This window comes from Gossypium arboreum, chromosome 9, assembly GCF_025698485.1.
Source record: "Gossypium arboreum isolate Shixiya-1 chromosome 9, ASM2569848v2, whole genome shotgun sequence".
NCBI lineage: Eukaryota > Viridiplantae > Streptophyta > Magnoliopsida > Malvales > Malvaceae > Gossypium > Gossypium arboreum.
Genome location: NC_069078.1, coordinates 68063261 through 68084626, shown reverse-complemented (window position 1 = coordinate 68084626; position 21366 = coordinate 68063261). Strand labels below are relative to the sequence as shown.

Genomic DNA, 21366 nt, shown 5'->3' with positions numbered 1-21366 from the left:
GAATCCAAAAGTTTTTATATTTTTTATTATATAATAATAAAATTTGTATTTCATTCTCCTACAGTACCGTGTATATGTTTGGTAACAATAATCATGTTTTTGATGAGACTACAGGAACTTCAACCTTAATTATTTTGAAGACACAAAAAGAAAAAAAAAAAACAAAACAAAACAAAAACAAATACAAAGTCCCTTCTAAAAGCGAAAAGAATGAAGGCCCTTGTTTGTTTCAGCTCTATGATCTCTAAATAAAATGGCTCATGCGGATTTGGGAGGAGAAAACAGGTTGGGATCCGTCTGATAAAATACAATCTCTCCGCTGTTGCTCACGTAATGATCTTGTTTCATGCTCGACACTAGATTCTCTATTAAGTGAAACGGAATCGGCCCTGATTTCTTCGGCTCCCGGTAGTATTTTCCTATCACCGGTTTCGCTGCTTTTGTCTGCACCACACCCCGTTTTCAAGCTTACTGCTAGGTGATGGAAACATTTTGAGGAGTAATCTAAAATTAACCCAAAAATTGAGAATACTTACAGCTTCGACTAAGTGATAATGGGGGATCTGAGGAAAGAGATGATGAATGACATGGGTGCCTATGTCATGGTGGATACCATTGAATATACCATAATCACGGTCTATTGTTGTAAGCCCTCCTCTCAGGTAACTCCATTCCTGATAGTCGTCACACAAACAAAATCATTGATAGTGTCAAATGCAATGGAGGGGGCGGGTTGTAATTACTACCTTGCCACGATACCAAGGAAGCTTCTGCTCGTATCCATGGTGATGAAGGTAAGTCACCACATCCAGCCATGCCACGAAAATCTAATGGAAATGGTAACAATCATATATTCATTACTCAGAGATATATATATATATTGTGAATTTGGTAGAAGTGGCATACCAAGTAGGGAACACCGTAGAGCTTGAATGTCATGGATGGACCGATTACAGAGGATAAATACACAAGGAAAACCACCATTGCTATCCAACAGGTTGTTGATGTCATTATATGTTTCCGTTCTTGGGGAGCAAACAAGTTGCTGTATGGGTTGAAGTGAGATCCTGTCTTTCCTGGACTTCTGTGCCACTGCATATCCAAAATTTACCCAATGTTTATTTACTTCAATCTTGTTAAATCATGACTAATTGTTAAAATCATCTTTTGCATTTCAATCAATGTCTCTCACCAAATAGACAGGGTATGCAAATAGGGGGAATGGGATTTTGAATCTCAGAAACTTGGTCCTGCTGCTCAAACTATTATAAAGATCTTCGGACATCTGAAATTAAATATATATATATATAAGTTTGGTTTTCGACTGCATGAACTAACTGAATTCAATTCGATATACATACCGGAACCCAAGACTCATCCTTCTCCACATTTCCATGGTTTTGATGGTGAGTTCTATGGCTTATTCTCCTATATAAAAAATTGTTCAAATGAAGTTCCATAGTATATGAAGAACAAATGTTGAGCTAATCAAGTAATGAACTTACCATCCATGGTAAGGAACAAGGATGGTAGAATGTAAGATATGTCCCATCACGTTATTAAGTATGGGATTATCAGAGAAGCTTCCATGTCCACTGCAAAAACAAAAACAAAAATCCCAGGAGTTAATTAACCGAAATGGAAAATGGAAGTGAAAAAGAGATTGATAAAATGAGTCGTTGTACCAATCATGTCCAAGGACAAAGAGAGCCCAAAACATGGTCCCTTGGGCAACCCAGTAGAAAGGCCAAAAGAACCAGCTACGGAAATAAAGTGCAGCTGCTAAGAGTGCAGAGATGACAATGGCGTCCCTGAAAACATAACTCATAGACCTCCAAGGGTTCTTGACCCAACAGTGCTTTGGAATAGCAGCTCGGATATCATTAATACGGAAAGGAGGGGCTTCACTTGGATCGAACAACTTATCTTGCTCCTTCTTCATTATCCCATTAACATCCTCACCCTTTTTCTCCATTGTTTCTAATGATGTTTCCTTCATTGAAGGGCTCATTCTTTCAGTTCCCCGTCTCTATCTGCACCAACCCACACTCCAGTTTTAATAGGGCAGCAGCATAACAGTCCGCCAAATTTAAAATAAATAAATAAATAAAAAGGAAAAGGGTGTTTTCTCTCTTAAAAACAAACAATTTATATATTCCAGACATTCAGACACTTACTGTTCAACGTTGCTGGTCTCTTTTTTCGAATTACCACTATTAAATTCTCTTATTCAACAATTGTATGTATGTATGTATGCATGCATGTGTATGTATGGTCCCGACAGATCAAGTTTCCAGCTAGTGTGGTATAATGAATATTTGTGTACGGATCAAAAACCCATCTCCCCATAAACCTCATTAATAGTTGCAAACAAGTGGGTTTAAAAACTTTCACCTTCCAATAATTGCACCTCTTCTACAATATGTTCATTTCTTTTTGAATGATGGGTAATTGTTTAAAGGGATACTATTTACAGACGATTGTGAATAAAAAAGAGAAAAATAATTAATTTGAAATATAAGAAAAAATTAAAGAGTTGTGATAGAGCTAGGGTTTGGGAATTGCCATCACTATCATCATCTAGGGATTCACACCATCATTCCATTTGCAATGGAGATACATGTAACAATTAAAATGTTAAAAAGAGCATGAATTTAATACAAAATTCAATGATAAGAAAAAGGCAGACAATAAAGTAAAATTCCACTATGCATATAAATATCTTCTCTGTTCATTATAATTTAGTTTATAATTGAATTATTAGATTTGGGGTAAAGATGCGGTTGGTGAATATATACATATAGTGTGTGAAATTGCAGGCAGTCAGGGACCGTTGGGCGAGGCTGGTGGATGAATTTATAAAACTATAGAAAAAGGAAGCGTCAGTCAGCCTCATGTACTCTAATTTAATACCATTCTTAATATTAACCTCTATTGTTGTCCTAGGTCCCTGTACTGTGTGTTTCTAGTGAAATTAGTCCTTTGGAATATGTTTTCAGACTCACTTTATTTTCATTTAATAATACTGAAATGAATATGTGAGTGAGCTCAGTATTATAAATAAAATAAACATTGAGGGACTCAAGAATAAAGTTAGGGTTTAGCTATCTGCCATCACCACTAAAATATTCATCTCTCATTTTCACATGTCATGTGCTGACCAACTCAAAGCCAAGCCCACTTAATCCTTCCTATTGCTTTGCTAGTTTTTAAAATCTAACCCTTTAATTTTATTTTAAAAATTTTATTTTAGTTTTTAAATTTGTATTGTTTATCAAATCACTTAACTTCACTAATATGATATATATGTGGATTACCACATCATTAATTAATTAATTTTTTAATTTTAAAATTTATAAATAATTATTAAAATTATTTTAAATTTTAAAATTATTTAAAAAGTATAAAAATTATAAAAAATATTTTTAATAGTTTTAAATTTTTAAAATTAATTAATTTCTGATATAGACTGCAAAGTTAATAGACTTTTAATTTTTTATCAATTTTAAAGTGATTTGACAAACAATACAAGTTCGATGACTAAAATAGATGAAAAGTTAAACGAAGAACCAATAGCAAAGTTAAAAAATTCTTTTAAGGGGGCGAAATGAAATTTTAATTTTTAATAGTTTATATCTTTGTAATTTTAAAAAAAATTAAATTAATTTTTTATAATTTTAAAAGGAATTAAAATATGATTTTATTTATTTTTTTAAATGATCTAAATAACAATTTTTTTATTTTAGGGTCGGAATCACTAGCAACCGGAGATTCACGTATGTGAAGAACTAAGACATCGGAAACTGAATGGAAACAATTTAAGATATTGGGGTCCAGACAATTTTAAATAAAACATTAAATGCTCAACAAAATGTGGAGGTTGGAGAGGTGCCGGGGGAATTTAATATTTAGTCCCTCATATAAATTAAAATTTCAGTTTAATTTTTTGAACATTTTTTTGTCAGAATAACAAATTGTTCTGTTTCAAAAACAAATGATTTAATTTAGATAAAAACTTTTTAACACTCAAATTCTTGATTAGTGCTCCTAAAAACAAAGCAAAAAACAAACAGGAATAAAGAAAAATGATTTAGAAATGAAACTGAGACAGATTCTCACATAGAAAACAAAAAAAAAAAGAATAGGAAAGGTACCCGAAAAAAGAGATGAAATTTGAAGCCACGATGTAGAGATTTAATGCAAACCAGAACTCTTAAGCACAATTTCTTTGTAAATCATCGAAGGGAACGACTTACCTTATGGTATCGTCGTTACCTTAAAGTTTTAAAGAAGGGGAAAAAAAAGAAATGGAAAAGCTTTTAACACCTTACTTGTTTTAAGACCTATTTCCTTGGTCTACCATTATTTTAGCCTTAAATGCCTAATCTATTTTCTTTTTCAAAATCACCCATTGTCCTCAAATTTCTTCTCTCCCTACACTCTCTTTTGTGTCTGAACTTTTCTTTTTCCTCTTTTTTGCAAAAACAATTTGTCACGGCTTAAATTATTGAATGGCTTCTTCTACTATAGTTTTGAAGACTAATTAATCTCACATTAAGTCATTTAAGTTTTGTTTTGATTAAAATTTTCTATATTTTGATTTATTACTATAAATATAAACTGTACCTCTATATATTTTTCTAATGGACAAAAAGTGAAAAATATAATAATCATATATGAATAAGAAAATTGTAAAAGTATCTTGGAGGCCCTGTACTAGAAATCGATTACATTTTACCTCTCTATTTAAAATGAACAAATTAATCTATATATATTAGATCAATTAGTAAATCAATCATTAAAAATTTCATCGGTTTCTACTAAAAATTATAAATTTTACAAATTTGGTCTTGTTAAAAATGGCATAATGAGTATTTTGTTTTGCTACTATTAAAAGCGAGAAAATTAGTCGTTATATATTAGATCAAAGAGTAATTTAGTCTTATTTTTATTAAAAATTTATTCCATTTATACTGTTAAAACTGGCATAGTTAATAGAATAACCAGAGATTAACATGTGACATGCTACTTTTACCTTATGCTGATGTATAGAGATCAAATTTTAACTGTAGAAATAAATAAAAAAATTTAAAATGCAATTTGAATCAAAAAACAAGGACCCCATTACATCATGTATTATGTACATGTTCTTTGCAGTTTTCGTTCAGTTTTTTTTTTTTCCCCCTTGTTTTTGGAATATGCATCAACTTTGCTCTTCACGTTTGAAAATAGATAAGAGGCGCTTCATTTTGCTCTACTCGATGATGTATAGAAAATAAGGACGATGACGAGATTTCGGAGCTCAAGACATTTAGGAATGTGGAGGAAGCCAAGAACCAGGCTGTACAAAATTACTTGGTTTTAATGATATCCCCCCATAAATTCAATTTATCTAAAGTAAACCATACTTGCTTTTCCCAACATGTTACTTTGCTTTTCAAAGATTGAGGCAGCATGTTGTCGACAAATCACATCGCAAGAAAATAAAGCAGCAAACAAGAGTGAACTAGGAAATCATACCGCCGAGCCAGAAACGAGGATGATGGATTATTCATTAATGATGAATAATATACAGGAATGAATACAAAATTTGGTGGCTGTGATGTGAATGCTGTACAAATTTGAAGCATTATACTGTGTCTACATAGAAAAACGAGGGATAATGAGTATTTTGTGTTGCTACTTACCTCCGCGCCCGAGAGTGACTAGAGGCTTTTCCGCTTACACCTGATATCTGTTTTAGGTTGGTAAGAGCATCCTGAGCATGTCTCTTTGCATTAGCATTTCCATGCTTAAAAGCTTCCACCAAAGCCCTAACCAGTGCCTGATTGAGGGAGTACTTATGGGCAGGGCCGTCCACTCTCAATGCCTTCTCTATCATCCAAAGTGCCTTCTCTTGAAGCACTCCAGGACGAATTTCGGTGAAAAGTTCGATGACAGCCATGATTACATCCTGCTTTTCTAGCTCATCCACGGATCTTTTGTAACCATTACCCGTATCTAACATAAGAGTTGAAAGTGCCTCAATTGCAGCTATTTGAACAAAGGTATCTTCATCGCGAAGGTGGTCAACCAAGGGTCTGATGCAATTGGATTTTAGTAAGCACAGTTGATTATTGTTTTCACATGGAGCATTGTGTATGGGACAAGTCGAAGGTTTTGGAGATGCCCTTCCACACATGAATACCAAGGGAGCACAGAAACCTTGGGGAGGTGGTGGTTCCGAGTCTGCAGCTGCAACTGACCTTCCAGCTTCAGACAAGTTCTTCAATCCAACAGCAGCAAGCTGCCTCACTCTAGGTTTTGCAGGAAAACTCAGCTGCTCACAGAAAATGCTCATGATTTGATGCTCCTTGACCACACTAATGGTCTCTTGATCAAGGCTTCTTGTAAAGTGGAGCAATAGGCCTAATAGTCCTTCTGCCATGCTTGATATAGGCCGGGATGTTCTTCCATTCGAGATACCCTTCTGCTTTTTAAGAGTAATTATTGTCCATTTAACAAAGCCTGCCTCCATGATTGTTTTTACCTCATCTTCGGAGAGTGGAAGATTAGCAAGTATGCATGCAGCATCGGATTTCTCACTTCCTGTTGATTTGTCATCGAGTAATTTCTCCTTAAATAAGGAAAGCTTGTCAGAAAGTTTTAGCTCTTGAGCTAAATCATGACCAAACCTTTCCGCAAGTACTCTTGTAAGCTTAAAAGCATAAGTTCGGTGTTCAACCTCTGGGAATTCAAGAAACAGAATGATTGTTTTGATGCCATCCCCAGAATTTTGTATATGCATAGCTACTGACTCTGCAAGATCCAACATATTTGAATAAATAAACAAAAATTTATATATAAATAGAAGGATGATTTAAGCAAGTCTATGCACAATAAGTCCAAATTCCTTCAGAAATTTCTTCATAAGCAAAGAGATAATGATTTCATGTCGTCAAAAAGATCACCTGCAGCTTGCGGTGAGCTAGCCATTCCATATAGGATGCGGAGAATAGAAGCTTGACATTGGGAAGATGCAACAAAAAGAAGTCTAACAAGACTAAAGACTACTGATTCTGACTGCATTGAATTCCCTTTCCTGTCAATTGAAGCCAGTTCCCAGTGCCCAGGATTTGATACTATGTTTGCAATTATTGATGCTGCAAGTTCTTTCCAATCTGGCGATGAACCTTCATCTTGTAAGAGAATAGCCACTAATGCAGGAAGAACAGCACAATCAACCAGAATGGTTGCATTGTCATCCAACCCTGACAGGTTATTTAAGGCTTGCAAGCTCGATGTTCTTCCTTTTGGTTTAGATAACAATTCAACTAGTGTTTGAGCACATTGCCTGGCAATTTGTTCTTTATTGTTATTTGTCAAGGTCATTCTCCCAATAATTGATGCCATCTGTATTTTAATATCATCAGGTCCTGTTCAAAGTAAAAGAAAATTTTCAAAATTGTATACCATCATAAGTTCTCTAGAAGTAAATGATAGAAAGAAAATTTCTCTGTTTTCTCCAAAACTGCAGTTACTTCCCAAATTTATATCCCCATTTCTATATCTATTGGATAACAAACATGAAATGATTTAGCATAAGAAATACCTTCACGCAGCCGACTAAGTAAGGGTTCAAATCTTCCTGCCGCTGCTAAATGCTGAACGCTATCTTCGGTTCTCTCCATTTGTGTCAACAGCTCCTCAGCCAAGTTGGCTACAGCAGGATGCTCCAAATTTCCTGCCATGCTTGAGAGAAGTACTAAGGCCCCTTTCTCTGATGCAATTCTCGTACAATAAGCTTCATCACTAGAAAACTCTAGTAATAATTTCACAGCATACTCCCTCTCTTTCTCTGAGCTTCCAGTAAGACTATGTATGGCCAGCCTAGTCATGCCTTCATCAAGCATTATTTTCTACAAATATTTCGACACAGTATCAGTCAGTCGGAGACTAAACTCCATAAGCATTAAAGAACTTAATCTTTTTGAAGTAACATACCCTACATTGCGATGAATAATCATAAAACCTTTATAATAAAAAGGCAAGCAAATTTTCTTTTTCTTTTTGTTTTGAAAGAAACAGAAACTAAACTTTAGCTTGCAAATCCCAAAAACGAGATAAAGGAAAACATTTGGAAATTCAAATCAATAAGACATGTCTACTTCGGTATTTCCTCAATTATCTGAAATGCTACATACATCATCTTCATTTATAAGAGTAACAAACCCATATCATTTGCAAAACACATAAGTCAACCAAGCATATAAGTCCTTATCTTAAATGTAAATAAGGAAAGCCTGACACAGCCAAATTCCAACTTTTTGGCTATCACATTCTAGTTTCTACTCTCAACAAAGGTAACAAAAAAGTATGCAAGAGCATGTTATGAAGCACTAACCTTGCTTTCATCATCCTTTGCCATGGTAAGCAAAGTCATAAGAGCTTTACCTCTCAAAACAGTCCCAATACCATTTGTACGATTCTTTAGCAACTTAACAATCATCACAAGAACCCCACCATTCCTAACTCGAAACCTATTCGAAGGATACTCCTCTGATATCTTATAAACCACATCCAACACCCTCTCAACACCTTCGACGTCCACATTCTCCTTGCTTAGCTGCTCCACTGCACCCTTCACCAGAATCTCAATGTTCCTATTAACCCATTCCTCAATAGCACCCGCCAAACCGATATTCAGTTTCAACTCCAAAGACTTCAAAACCTGACCTGTTACCGGACAAGTTGGATCTCTTCCATCATCCAAACACCTCTCAAACCAATACTCAATTGCGGTTCTCTCATAAGTCTGTGATGACTCTAACACAACAGGTTCCTTCATAACTTCCTTAGTTAACGGGCACAAAAAGTTCTTAAACGGTAAAATGTGAGCTTCTTCTTCAAACTCACGGTCAACGCTTAACGTTGACAATCCAGGATCCACTGACCAGTTATCTAAGATCGTTTCTAAGGAAACTAAAATCCGCCTTCCGGAAACGGAATTAGAGTTTGCTAAATCCTCCTTTAACAATTTAACTTGATTTAGTAACTCGCGGTAATTATCAGAATCAATACCTAAACATCTCGCTAAATCCATTATAATCGCACTTTGAACTGCTTTACTTGTTTGCGTTCCTTCTCCTTCTTTTTGTAGCGTACGGTGAACTCTATCTTCATTTTCAGTAACCTGACATGAAAAAGAAACAAATTAGTCAAATTTAATGGAAAAAAAAAATGTATAATTGAAGAAAGAATGAAGTTTTCTTGGTGAGATATTTATACGGTGAAATGAGACTGTCTCAAGTCAAGGGAGAGATCGGAGATTTTTTTGCGGAGATCGGGGAGGTTATCGAAGAAGGAAGATTCGATCAAGGCGAGCCAGGAAGCGATGGCGGATGAATGTTGCTGGAGAGAAGAAGAGAGAGATTTGCAGTTGATGAGGACGAAGATCTTGCTTCGTTTACGGTAAGCCGACACCGTTTCGACGGCTTTGGAAAGATCCGAGGCGATTCCTTTGAGTGCAGTTTGAAGAGCCGGAGGGAGAGAGGCGGAGTTGAGGAAGTGGTGATGGTTGAGGATGAACTGGAGTCTGGAAGCGAAAGCTGTGAAGCGGCGGGGATTGTCGAAGGAATCGGAGGAAGAGGAAGTCAGTTCCGAGAGGGAACGGTGGATGGACTCCACAGCTGTGGATATCGTGGACGGTGGAGGTGACGCCATTTCACGTCGAGATTGACATTGAAGAAGTCAAGAGATTGATATTAGCTGAGGAGATTTGCATTTACAAAAGAAAAGAAAAAAGGAATTTAAATGTTACGAAAACAAAATTTGATTAGCTAAAAGGCTGAAGCTATCTTTTCTGTTATGGAAGTAAAGCGTTTTTCCACAGGAATTTTATTTTGGGAGGAGATTAGTCAACGTTCGACGTTGGCGAACGCACACTTTCCATTCCCACTGTGAAATTATGATTGTACTTTTTATCTTGCAGTTCGTTGGAAGTTCAAACTCACTTTCACCCCAATCCATATAACCCTGTTTATATTCCGTTTATAAATAATTATCTTTTATGCAATCTTCTAGTATTACACTCGGTCTACCTTACTAATAATAATATTTATATAGATTCAATTAATTAAAAAGAAATTTTTTAAATAAAAAGAAATTTATTTATAAGTAAAATATCTTTAAATCATATTTTAATTGTGCTGAAAAATTTAATATTTTAAAAATTTTATGGTTGAAATTCAAGTTGGAACATAAATATATATTTGTAAATTTAATTTGATATAAATCCCATAAAACTCATATTCAAAATTCATTAATAGAAATCAAAAGATATTTTAGTTATTATCCCATTGTGCCGTGTCATGCTTAATTTTGTTATAATTATTTAAATGTGTGTATTATTTATTTTTGCGATGGTCTATAGGAGTAATTTATAGATTTAACATTTTTAATTGTACCTTTCAATAACTGGTTTGACATTTTATTATTCAAACAATTGAAATATTTTAAGTAGAAGGTATGAAACACAAATCTGCCATACGCAATCTCTCCTTGAATTCGACCTGTGGTTATATGTTTGTTCATTTAAAAATAAATCAAAATAATATAGAGAAAAAATTTAACTCAAAATCGATATGATAATTATTAATTTAGGGTTGAAATTAATGTAACTAAATCGACGTAACAATTATCAATTTAATGATTCGAGATCTCATTAATTCTAAAACTCTTGAATATATTAATACCCACGTATATTAACCCTGCCATCCTTAAAAAGACTCAAAAAGTCAACCAAAACTCTAAATCTAAATCACCTTTAAAGACCTTAAAACCCTCCCAAAAAATACATAATTTTTTTACAAGCCAAAAGAGGTTGAATTTTATTAAAATATATATAGTTGTAATTTATTTTAAATATAATCATTTTCTTTAATTATGTTTTGAAATTTTATTTTCAAGCTTGAAATACTTGAAGCGATAAGGTAAGTACCTATGCAACCAATCTCAATTTAGTTTAAATTAAACTGTTTTTATTAAATAATATGTCCATTTTCATTTAAAAGTATGAATAAATTGTATGTTATTTATAACGTGATTATTATAAATATATAGTAATTAGTGAATAATGTAGGAATTATGTTATTATATGTTTAAATAAAATAAATATTGTTATATACTCGCATTTAGCAAATATTGAAATAAATTTATTGGTATATAAATTTTCATATTTAATTTTAAAATTACAGAAAATTTAGTTTAGGGTTTAGGGTTATTATGTTAAGTAAATAATTGTTTTATAAAAAAATGTGTATTATTGATTTGTAAATATTTAAGTAAAAATTGTGTGTAGTATGTTATGGATTTTGGTATTATGAAATATACGTTTATGGTTTAGGGTAAGGAAAATGAATTTTAAAATTTTAGGTTTGTACCAAATAGGTTCTAGGTATGACATTAATTAGATTGAATCGAATTACGAATATGATAAATTAATTTACTAATTATGAGATTCTAAACATATATTTAAATTTTTATTAGATTAATTGACTAAATAAATTGACAGGGTATAGATCGCATCCCCCATAAGCGGGGCCAAACTAATATTGATTTAAAGTCAATAGATAATCGAATTTGTGAACTCTAATAACTCCTAGTCTTTAATTTCCTTCACTTCACTTAACTCTCCTCTAACTAAAATTAACTTCTAACAAATTTAAAAACTCTATTAACTTCTTATTTTTTCTTTCCTTCACTTCACTTAACTCTCAAATTTTTTTTCAACAACTCTCTGTTTTCTTTTTTAAATTTATATAAATGGTCCCTAAAAAATTAGGATTTTTAAAGACCTCCCAAATTGATATGGCGGCTGCCGATTTGGGCTTCCTAGGCAACAGAGAATCTTTACCCCCTAAACTGACATGACAAAACATGAAAAATATCAAATCAGTATGATGGTTTGTCTATTTGGGGTCCCAATAAACCAAATGCATCGATTTTAACCCCAAATCGATAGTTGTAATGTTGATTGGGGATTCAATTTTTCTCTCTCATCATTTTGATAAAAAATTCCAAATTATTTAAGTAAATAATTATTTTTGTATTATTCTAAAAAACTCAAAAAAATATAATTAAAAAATTTATTTGTCAACTCATTTTTTAAAGTCAATTGTTACTCTTTTAATCATATTAGAGTTTGGGGTTTGCTCCATGTATAACCATTGTTTTGTTAACAATTAGTTATAGGATTTTCTTTATGGTTGGTTAATATAATTTAAAGTTTTTTATTTAATATGCATATTGAAAATATAAAGTAAATTTGTTATTTTTATATATACAACTCACACGCCTTTAGTAGGATTTTCAACTGTCACACTTATATACACCACATACAAGTGATCCTTGTGACTCAAATTTAGGATGAGGTTCAAAGATTAACACTCAAGACGGATGAGCCAAATGCTGAGGTTCAAGTTAATTAATCAAAATGTTGGGAGTTACACTAAAAGGGAAAAAAAAAACCATTTACAACTATTGTAATTAAGGTCATACATGACAATTGGTTATCTCTTTCATCACTTACATCAATAAATATTCAAAACTTTGGAAAGTATCAATCGCACACTATTTGCTAGCGAACATATTAGTAAGGTAACATTGAAATACCTTCAACATAATCTTCCATCTTCAACGAGAGACCCTTTCGTAGAGATTCCCAACGAATCTTAGTCGTTCGCTTACGTTGTTGAATGTCAAGCATGCACCAAAACATAATTAGGAACCAACTAAAGTTGATGAAAACTGAAAAAAAAAAAATATACAGTGTGATTAATTGAAATTGACTAAAATTTCCAAGACTCTCTCTTACAAAGAAAGCACTTCCATCCATTTATAGTTAGAATTGAGAAATGAGAAAAGAAAATAGAAAAAAGGAGGAGGACAACGGTAAGGGAGGAAGGAAAGAAAGAAAAGAAAAACCAGATAAGTATAAAAGGAAGAAGATAGATGGAAAAGATGGTGAATGACAAGGAGCCACAGGCTAGAGGCCAACACCATCAGCACTGATGAAAAGGGTTAGGTTTATAAATTTTTAAAGTTAGGAGAGTTTTGGCTTTTCAAAGAGTTACGATAATTAGAATAGTGTCTCGAGAAAATCTGCCAATTGTCTCTAGACATATTGTAAAATGCCTTAAGATAGGCAGCTCTTAAAGCAAATTTTTGCTTTGAAGTTTTTATGTCTCAAGACATATAGACGTGAGACTTCTAGACTTGTATACCAAGTTTCCTAAAAAAACATTTTAAACACTTTAGAACACTTTGGTATTAATTCAAAAACATTTAGATAAATTAAAACAAATTTAAAATATATCTTTTAGTATTTTGCGGTCTTTAAAAATATTTGAAGATATTTGATAAAATTTTCAATCATATTTTCGCCAAATGATTTAGGACATATAATACCTATAAAATTTATCTTAAATGTTATTGTATTAAAAGTTTGGGACATCAAAACTAACAATTACTTAGTAAAATAAAATCAAATTAGTTTACATTGCTTCGACAACGTAATGTGACACCACACATTCAAATCCATTGATTGGATCAGGTGTGGACTGTCACATAACTAATGTCACCTCCCCATATTTGAATTTCTTTCCTCATAAGACACATCTCTTCCTTTTAGAATGCCTTTTCATATCCAAGAATCTGCTAGTCTTATTTCAACCCTTAGGAAATACTTGTTACTATAGTACTTTGCTTGAAATGACCTAGTTAGGATGAAGTCTTGTTTTGTCATGTGTCATGCTTGCTTAGTTAGCAAAGGTTCATTCATAAAACTCACCATTTAATTCCTAGCCCCTTCGTTTTTTCTGTGTGCAAAAGAGTCTCCAATTGCAGAGACGTGGATTCCTTTCTCTTGTCTTATGCCTCCACCAAAAGGCTCTAGCAGTCTATAATAAATTTTATTGCAGAAATATTGTGGAGCCTTGAAGCAAGAGAACATATAAACCATTATAAACGCTAGAGTCGATTTGATTGATGTTAGCATTCCTCCTTTTGCCAAGCATTTTGCTTCCTAAAGTGCTAGTTTGTTCTGAGTTTTATCAAAAAAATCCCTGGAATTTTTTCTTTTTTGTTTGTTTTGAATTAAACTAAATTCTGTTGAGATCTAATGCCCTTAGTGTAGTGATATTATCAAATGTACTCGTAATTCTTTAAAGAAATTGGTTTAATAAAATTGCATCATTCTCATTAATATCTTTCATATAATGTATTTTAACTGTTTTTGCACGCAAAACAAAATGGAAATAAATTTTAACTTATTGATTATTTAATTTTTAACTAATATTACCAAAACAAAATCAAATGACAATGTTAGTGATTAAATTGAAAATTTTCATAGTTGAGTGACCAATACAAAAATACGCTAATGATTGAATGGCTAATTGTATAGTTTACTCTTATTATTATATTTGAATTGCTAAATAAATTAATATATTTTAATTGTGTTCAACAATTTGAAGAAAAAATAATAATTTACACTAATTACAATAATTAAAAACGCTTTATTTTATCCTTAAAAACACATTGTTTTAAAAGTTAATTAAAAATTAAAAAGCTAAGATCACGTGAAACACATGAGATATTAGAAACTACTTTTATATAAAAAATACAAAAGGTAAAATATCCTCGTAATAAAACAATTTGCTTCATAAAAAGTATGTATTTTAGTCATTTCACAATTAAATTGAACCCAATTAATATATCAATTTATTTAAAAGTTAAACTTTTAAATAACAATATAAATATAAAATAAATGACTAAATAGAAATTAATGTTAACAACATAAGAGAGCAGCGGTGAAAATTCATTATTAACACCTTCAATTATTACAATTCAAACTCAATGAATATAGCGGTTCTCGAATTTATAACTTTTTTGTATCAAATAAAAAATATATTTAATTCTTAATAAAAATGCTACTATATTCTCTCTCTTTTGAGTAAACCACTCGAATAATCATTCAACTATTAGTAAATTTTTTTATTACTCAATTGTGAAAAGTTATAAAATAATTACTTAACTCTTCGGTTTTGTTTTGTTTTTGTCATCAAATATTAAATGACTAATGAGAAGATGATATGACAACTTTAGAAGTTGATATAATAGCAACTTTAACCCTCAACATTAATACATTGTATCAATTTAGTCTTAATTTTAAATATTTAACACTTAATATTTACACAACGTAATTTGCTTCTTTTTTGTATTATTTGTTTGTTTGTGACATTAAGAGTTAATTTTAAAAAATCGAAAAATATTAAAACCATTATATTAGATTTTGTTGTGTTTTCAATTTTTAAAAATATTTTAATCAAATTTAATTAATAATTTTTTTCTTTTAGCTATTTGAATAAAATGGTCATAAAGAAAAACAAAATTGTAAACAAATTAACACGTGTAACATTGATGGTTAAATTTTTTAAAATGAAGACTAAATTAATATAATAAATAAATATTAAAAATTAAAATTAAAATTATTTCGCGGTCGCATTATTTTCATTTATCATTAAGTGACAAAAATAATGACAACTAATTATTTTGTAATTTTTAAAATAAAAATTACTTGGAATACACGTGTAGTTACAAATTTTTCTCTCGAGAAAATGCTATTAAATTCGTTGTTTATTTACTTCCCCAAGCATTGTTTTCTCTTTTTAGATCTTTTACTTTCTTCGACTCTCGAGGATTTCCTCAAGTTCCCATCTTTCTTTGGCTTTCGCATCAGCTCCATGGATCGGGCGCAGCTCCTCCTCGTAGGATTACCTCTCTTCCTCTTCGCCACTGATCTCCTCAGCCTCTTCACTCCTCCGCCCCCAAAGCCGCCGTCCCATCACCATCACCATCACCACCATCATCCCCACCTACCCAAACCTCCACTCAATCCTGAAACCCTAGATATTTCTTTACAGGTAACTTTAATCATTCATCCATTATTTTAATTGAATTTCTTATTCAATTTATCCCCTCTTCTTTTCTTCCTTCGAAGAAACCCAGCGCTAGTGGAGGAATCGGCTATGGCAGCACGGTGAATATCAATTTCTGCGCTTCATGCTCTTACAGGTTCTAATTGATTTTTTTTCTTCTGATGCTTTCCTTTTATTTGGATTTTATAGTTGATATTTTTCCTAAAATGACAATTGAACATGTAATTGATGAAAATTTGCAGGGGAACTGCTGTGACAATGAAGAAGATGTTAGAAGCCCAGTTTCCTGGAATTGATGTAATCCTTGATAACTATCCACCATCATTGCCGAAACGTTTGCTTTCGAAAGTGGTTCCAGTTTTCCAATTTGGAGTTATAGGGATTATGATGGCAGGTGAACAGATTTTTCCTATGATTGGGATTACGACACCACCGCCGTGGTATTATTCCTTGCGTGCAAACAGGTTCGGGTCCATTGCAACTGCTTGGCTTCTTGGGAATGTAATGCAGTCTTTTCTGCAAAGCTCCGGTGCTTTCGAGGTTTACTGCAATGATGAATTGGTTAGTGACCCTTCTGCTATATATGTGTGTGTCCTGAGCAGTTGAGAAACCAAAACTCAATTTCTTATTGTTTATTGATTGATGGAGTTGTTTTAGCTGCTTAGTAAACCTTTGATTCGATTCTGATATTAGTATGAGTTCTGTCCTGATCTAAATGTTTTGTTTGAATACCCTATAATATAAAGACTAAAGTGGTGTTGAATCTCCACTTATTTTCTTTTTGGTTACATTTAAAATTGCAGGAATTGGTGTTTCTAGTTGCTTACCTTGTTTACTTTCTGAATTTATAGGTTTTCTCTAAGCTTAAGGAGGGAAGGTTTCCTGGAGAGATTGAGTTGAAAGATATTATCGCCAAAACATTGGCTAATTCAAGAGTGACTGGCAACCTTGGAGTAGTGTTTTCTTAGTTCTGTTGGATTGAAAGCACTCGATCATAAAAGTACAAGGTCCAGGTTTCTCTTTTGTTATTACTTAGATTACTGTAGTGAAAGCATGTAAAAACACGGGTTCAGGTTTTACCTTGTGTATCTGAACTTTTCGTTGCACTTATATAAGCCACTTTATTCTAACAAACATTGTTATTCTTAGTACTTGATAGTTTTCCAATTTGGTCAAGTTTTATTTTAGTATTTTGTTAAACATAGAAGTTAAATAGTATTACTTATGGAATAGGATGAAAGTATTTGGATCTAAAACCCGGTAAAATTTGACTCTTGTTGAATCTATAATCTGCTAATGTCACGACCAAATACAGAAGTTGTAAGCCAGTTAATAACCACATAGAATCTGTTCCTCCAGCTAACGACCCGTGTTAGATATGCTGAGCGCCATATAAACCAGCTGAAAATTCCTGCTAGGGATACGCCTTTTGCCTCCTATAAAAACAATCAAAGATGCCTCACAAATCATCCGAACTAATAGTTCTCAAATGTGAAAAATCAATAAATAAATCACCTTGCTCTGTCTTAGGTCAACAAGAGCCTTGAATCTGCCAACGGTAGCCATGCTTCCTAGATGCTTGTATTCGAATGGATCCCCAAAGTCTAATGCCTTAGCACGGTTAGCATGTCCTCCACCTTCTTTACCAATTTTGTTCAATAGGTCTGCCAGATATTTTCCCTGTCTTTCAGCAACCTGTTCATGAAAGAAACATTAGCACCCCAGTTTTGGAAGCCACAAATCCATACACCGTCGGGTCTGAAAACCTAGCAAGAAGGCTCACCATAGTGCTTTTGACTCCAATAGGCTAAATACATGACTTGGTATTATCATGTATTCTGTTATACCCGAATTTTGGATGGAAACTGGACAGAGTAGCTTAAATTAAACACTGTTGAGAAGAACGAAACCTAAATCTGTTCCTTTTCAGGACATGAACAATTAAAGGTAGGTCGACTTATATTATAGTTAGCCATTGTTATGAATCCATGTAGCAACAGAGAGGCAGGTGATTCATGATGAACACCCAAGTCTAGTTTTTATTAGAACCGGTTGATATTACGTAAAGCAGAAAAATAGTTGAATCATAGCTTAGAAAAGTACCTGTGCTAACGCAGGAAGAACTGGTTTACCCGTACTCTCCAGAAACCCACTGCAGTCGCCAATTGAAAACACATCTTGGGCAGTAGGAACTCGAAGCCACTCATCAATACCGATCCTGTTAGTCATACAATTAAGATCAACCCATAGTAAACTAAAGCTTCGCAAAGCATTGATGCAAACCATGAAAACCAAATCTATGTTCACTTTTTCATCTGGTATCAGACTCGGGAACTATACAATAGATTTGGTCTTACCTTCCACCAGGAGATTTGGGAAGTCCTAGAGAGTTTACAAAAGGAGAAGGACCAACACCAGTTGACCATACTAGCAATCCGTAAGGAACCTCCGAACCATCACTAAGGATTACATTTTCAGGTCTAACATCCTTTACAGTCCCACGAACTAGACGTACTCCTGACTGAGAAAAACTACTGAATTAAACCGAGGAAAGATTAAAATGAGAAAATTCCCTTGAACAGGTAAGGGGAAAAGGATCATCTTTGCATCAATCAATTCTTATCTTTTCACCTTTGTTAACTGCTTAATTGCGTAGTGACGAAGGCGATCATCGAAGGAAGACAGAATGTCATTTGCCTGGCAAAACAAAAAAGAGTAATTCTGTATTACAATGGAAAAATCACCAACTTCAGACAAGACTTGAATAACTTGGATGGTGACTAACCTCTATCAGTGTTACATGGATATAATCTTTTACATGTGTGTATCTTTGGTGAACATCGCTCCTAATAAAATCACTAAGTTCACCACTAAACTCAACCCCTGTAGGACCACCTCCCACAACCACACAATGCAGCAATCGACGTTTCTCTTCTTCAGAAATCCCTGCCTCAACACCCAACTAGTAAGCCAAAACATCTCTAATCACAGCTGTGAGTTATATTTGTTTTCACCATAGAAAGTTAAAACAACTAGTTACCAGGCACATCGGATAGCATCAAGTTCAGAAGTAGCTTCCTGCGAATTGCCTGAGCATGGTGAACTTCGCGTAAAAAAACCGCATGCTCTTTTACGCCATGGATTCCAAACGTAGATGCTTGTGCCCCTGATGCAATAACCAATTTATCATATGAAATCTTAAACTTCCATGCCTCCAATGTTTGATCTCCTTCAGTCACTGTCTCACAATGCACCTTCAATGCCCGACCCAAATGTTCCATGATTAAGCCATTGAAATACCCAACATTTTACAACGTTTCATATAATTTGTACTACTTTTCTTTTCCAACGAAGAACAATAAAAGGGAAAATATTTTATCATTCAACTTGGTATTCCGATGCTGCCATCAATATCTTGGAATAAGATCCGCTCATATATAAAATATATTGTCACAATACTATTCTCAAATAATTGTCTGTAAAAATGAACTAAATTATATATGGTTCTAACTTATAACGGTATCTTAAAATTTTAAGTCATCAAACTTAATTCTTCATTTCAAAGTCAATATTTTCCCATTTCAATCTTCCAATTAGGGTATAAATGAGACGTTTATGTTCATAAGTTAATTGAGTCTTACTCGAAAAATATTTGAATTTGATTCGGCAATTTTTAAAGCATATAAGCTATTGAACAAGTTGAGTTTAAGTAAGCTAATATTAGATTTGAGCAACTTGCGAGCCTAATGGAGTTTTTTTATATGTTTATGATTTATCTTTAATGTTAAACTATTATTTTATTGTTTACATGTATACACTTAGAACCGAAGTTTAAATTTGTTATTTTACCATTAAAAAAATTATATATGAAAAAAGTTTACACTTGAGGTTGAGTTTATAAATTATGTAGACAAACCTAAGTCAAGCTTAAATAGTACATTTTACTTTGAATCAAGCTTAAGCATCTATAATGATATCTAATCAAGCTTGACTTGAGTTTTGAGTTTGAACTCCTCGTTGTTAGAGCTCAGCTCGACTCAAATACAATCCCACTTCCAGTAAAAGGGAATAGGAACTATTTTAACCCAATAAAAGGCAACATTTTGTTTCACATACCTCATGGCTCTCAGTGTTGACAGCTGTACAATTAGCAAGAAAAAAATAGGAGCCAGGTGCTGAAGAAATGGAGGGTTGAATCCTGGAAATGGGTTCAGCGACGGACCTGAACTCGAGAGTCCCAACACAAGTGGAAGCCAAGAGGGGAGTAAACACCATATGATTCCTGGGTGAAACGCAAACGATGTCATACAGCTTGGGGTCCAAGCCTTTCATTAGCCTGGAACCAGCCCAACCTGAGCCTAACACTACCACCCTTGGTTTCTCATCTGCTTTGGTGGGTCCAAGACCTGAAGGTTGAGCCGCAACTGGGGGTTGGTTGGCGGTGCTGAAATGTGATAAAGAAGTTAGTATAAGGTTAGTGGTGATGGGGCTCTTAGCTTTGGTAGCTGTCGAGATTTTGATGAAATTCCTACACCAAAACATGGCTGATTGATTATCACTGTTTCATAATTTCATTTTCTTTAAAAATGTTAAAAAGATTTGTTGGGGGCATTAAAGATGGGTTTTTCAGGGTCCAAAGATTGTGGATATATTTCAGATTTTCTGCGGAATTTATGAGTCTCAGAATTTTGAGTAAGATTTTTGTTCCACAAAAATAGGATTTACTAATGTGATGGGTTTGTGCCACGTGTCAATTGGCTAAACTTATCTTACAAAAAGGCAAAATTTTATTACTGAATTTTGTAAGAATAAATGCATTCATGCGAATTAATAAGATAATTATATTGGGAGCGATGAGATGACTGCAGTTTTTGATGAATAAAAAACTGGACAATAATCAGATTAGTGATCCAGAAATTGAAACCGAAGTTAAACCGGACAATAACCACTTTAATTAACTTATTATTTAATTATAATTGGTTACTAAATAATATGTATTCTATTTGTTTTAATTTTTTACCTTAATGTTTTTTTCATCGTTTTTAACTATTAAATTTTTTTTACCATTTTATCAAATTTTTATTCTTATATATTTTAAAAAAATTTAGAATTTAGTCTTTATACTTTTATTTTTTAAAATAGTTTTTTACTATTTAGATTCCAATATTTAGATTCAGTTGTTAATACTGTTAAAATTTTTATTATTGTTAAATTCATATTAATTATAGCATATATATTTTTTTAAAAATTATATGACTACTAAATATTTTCTTTTATTCCAAAAGATAAATGCATTGCCACTAGGCCATAAACATCATATCTCTACCCATACCAGCATTTGTTAGAGCATACACAAAAGAATTAGTCTTACGAAGGACATGAACAAAGCACA

The 21366-nt window shown here is 32.9% G+C and overlaps 4 protein-coding genes across 5 annotated transcripts; 1 reads left to right on the top strand and 3 right to left on the bottom strand.

Moving 5' to 3' along the window:
* Window positions 1–4309, bottom strand: LOC108457033 (omega-3 fatty acid desaturase, endoplasmic reticulum-like). Of its 2 annotated transcripts, none has more exons than XM_053019415.1 (9): window positions 4155–4309; window positions 1686–2033; window positions 1506–1595; window positions 1362–1428; window positions 1193–1285; window positions 907–1092; window positions 747–827; window positions 537–674; window positions 1–444 (listed from the first exon to the last, which is right to left on the bottom strand). In XM_053019415.1, exons 2-9 carry the CDS (start codon window positions 2009–2011, stop codon window positions 259–261), a joined length of 1167 nt encoding a protein of 388 aa, XP_052875375.1. In that variant the 5' UTR covers window positions 2012–2033; window positions 4155–4309; the 3' UTR covers window positions 1–258. The 2 variants fall into 2 exon arrangements, with proteins under 2 accessions (XP_052875375.1, XP_017611323.1); XM_017755834.2 differs by lacking the exon at window positions 4155–4309 and adding an exon at window positions 2178–2312.
* Window positions 4310–5507: 1198 nt separating this feature from the next.
* On the bottom strand, window positions 5508–9995 carry LOC108454753 (U-box domain-containing protein 44-like). The gene is made up of 5 exons (XM_017753320.2): window positions 9268–9995; window positions 8384–9172; window positions 7592–7898; window positions 6951–7415; window positions 5508–6798 (listed from the first exon to the last, which is right to left on the bottom strand). The coding sequence occupies exons 1-5, from the start codon at window positions 9700–9702 to the stop codon at window positions 5684–5686; spliced, it is 3111 nt and encodes a 1036-aa protein (XP_017608809.1). The 5' UTR covers window positions 9703–9995; the 3' UTR covers window positions 5508–5683.
* A 5666-nt stretch (window positions 9996–15661) lies between these two features.
* Window positions 15662–17108, top strand: LOC108454032 (selT-like protein). The gene is made up of 4 exons (XM_017752327.2): window positions 15662–15959; window positions 16037–16110; window positions 16217–16535; window positions 16826–17108. Exons 1-4 carry the CDS (start codon window positions 15780–15782, stop codon window positions 16940–16942), a joined length of 690 nt encoding a protein of 229 aa, XP_017607816.1. The 5' UTR covers window positions 15662–15779; the 3' UTR covers window positions 16943–17108.
* A 109-nt stretch (window positions 17109–17217) lies between these two features.
* LOC108454031 (internal alternative NAD(P)H-ubiquinone oxidoreductase A1, mitochondrial-like) lies at window positions 17218–20662 on the bottom strand. Its single transcript, XM_017752326.2, has 8 exons — window positions 20091–20662; window positions 19015–19228; window positions 18760–18920; window positions 18606–18671; window positions 18332–18495; window positions 18078–18192; window positions 17490–17669; window positions 17218–17410 (listed from the first exon to the last, which is right to left on the bottom strand). Exons 1-8 carry the CDS (start codon window positions 20514–20516, stop codon window positions 17258–17260), a joined length of 1479 nt encoding a protein of 492 aa, XP_017607815.1. The 5' UTR covers window positions 20517–20662; the 3' UTR covers window positions 17218–17257.
* Window positions 20663–21366: the final 704 nt, after the last annotated feature.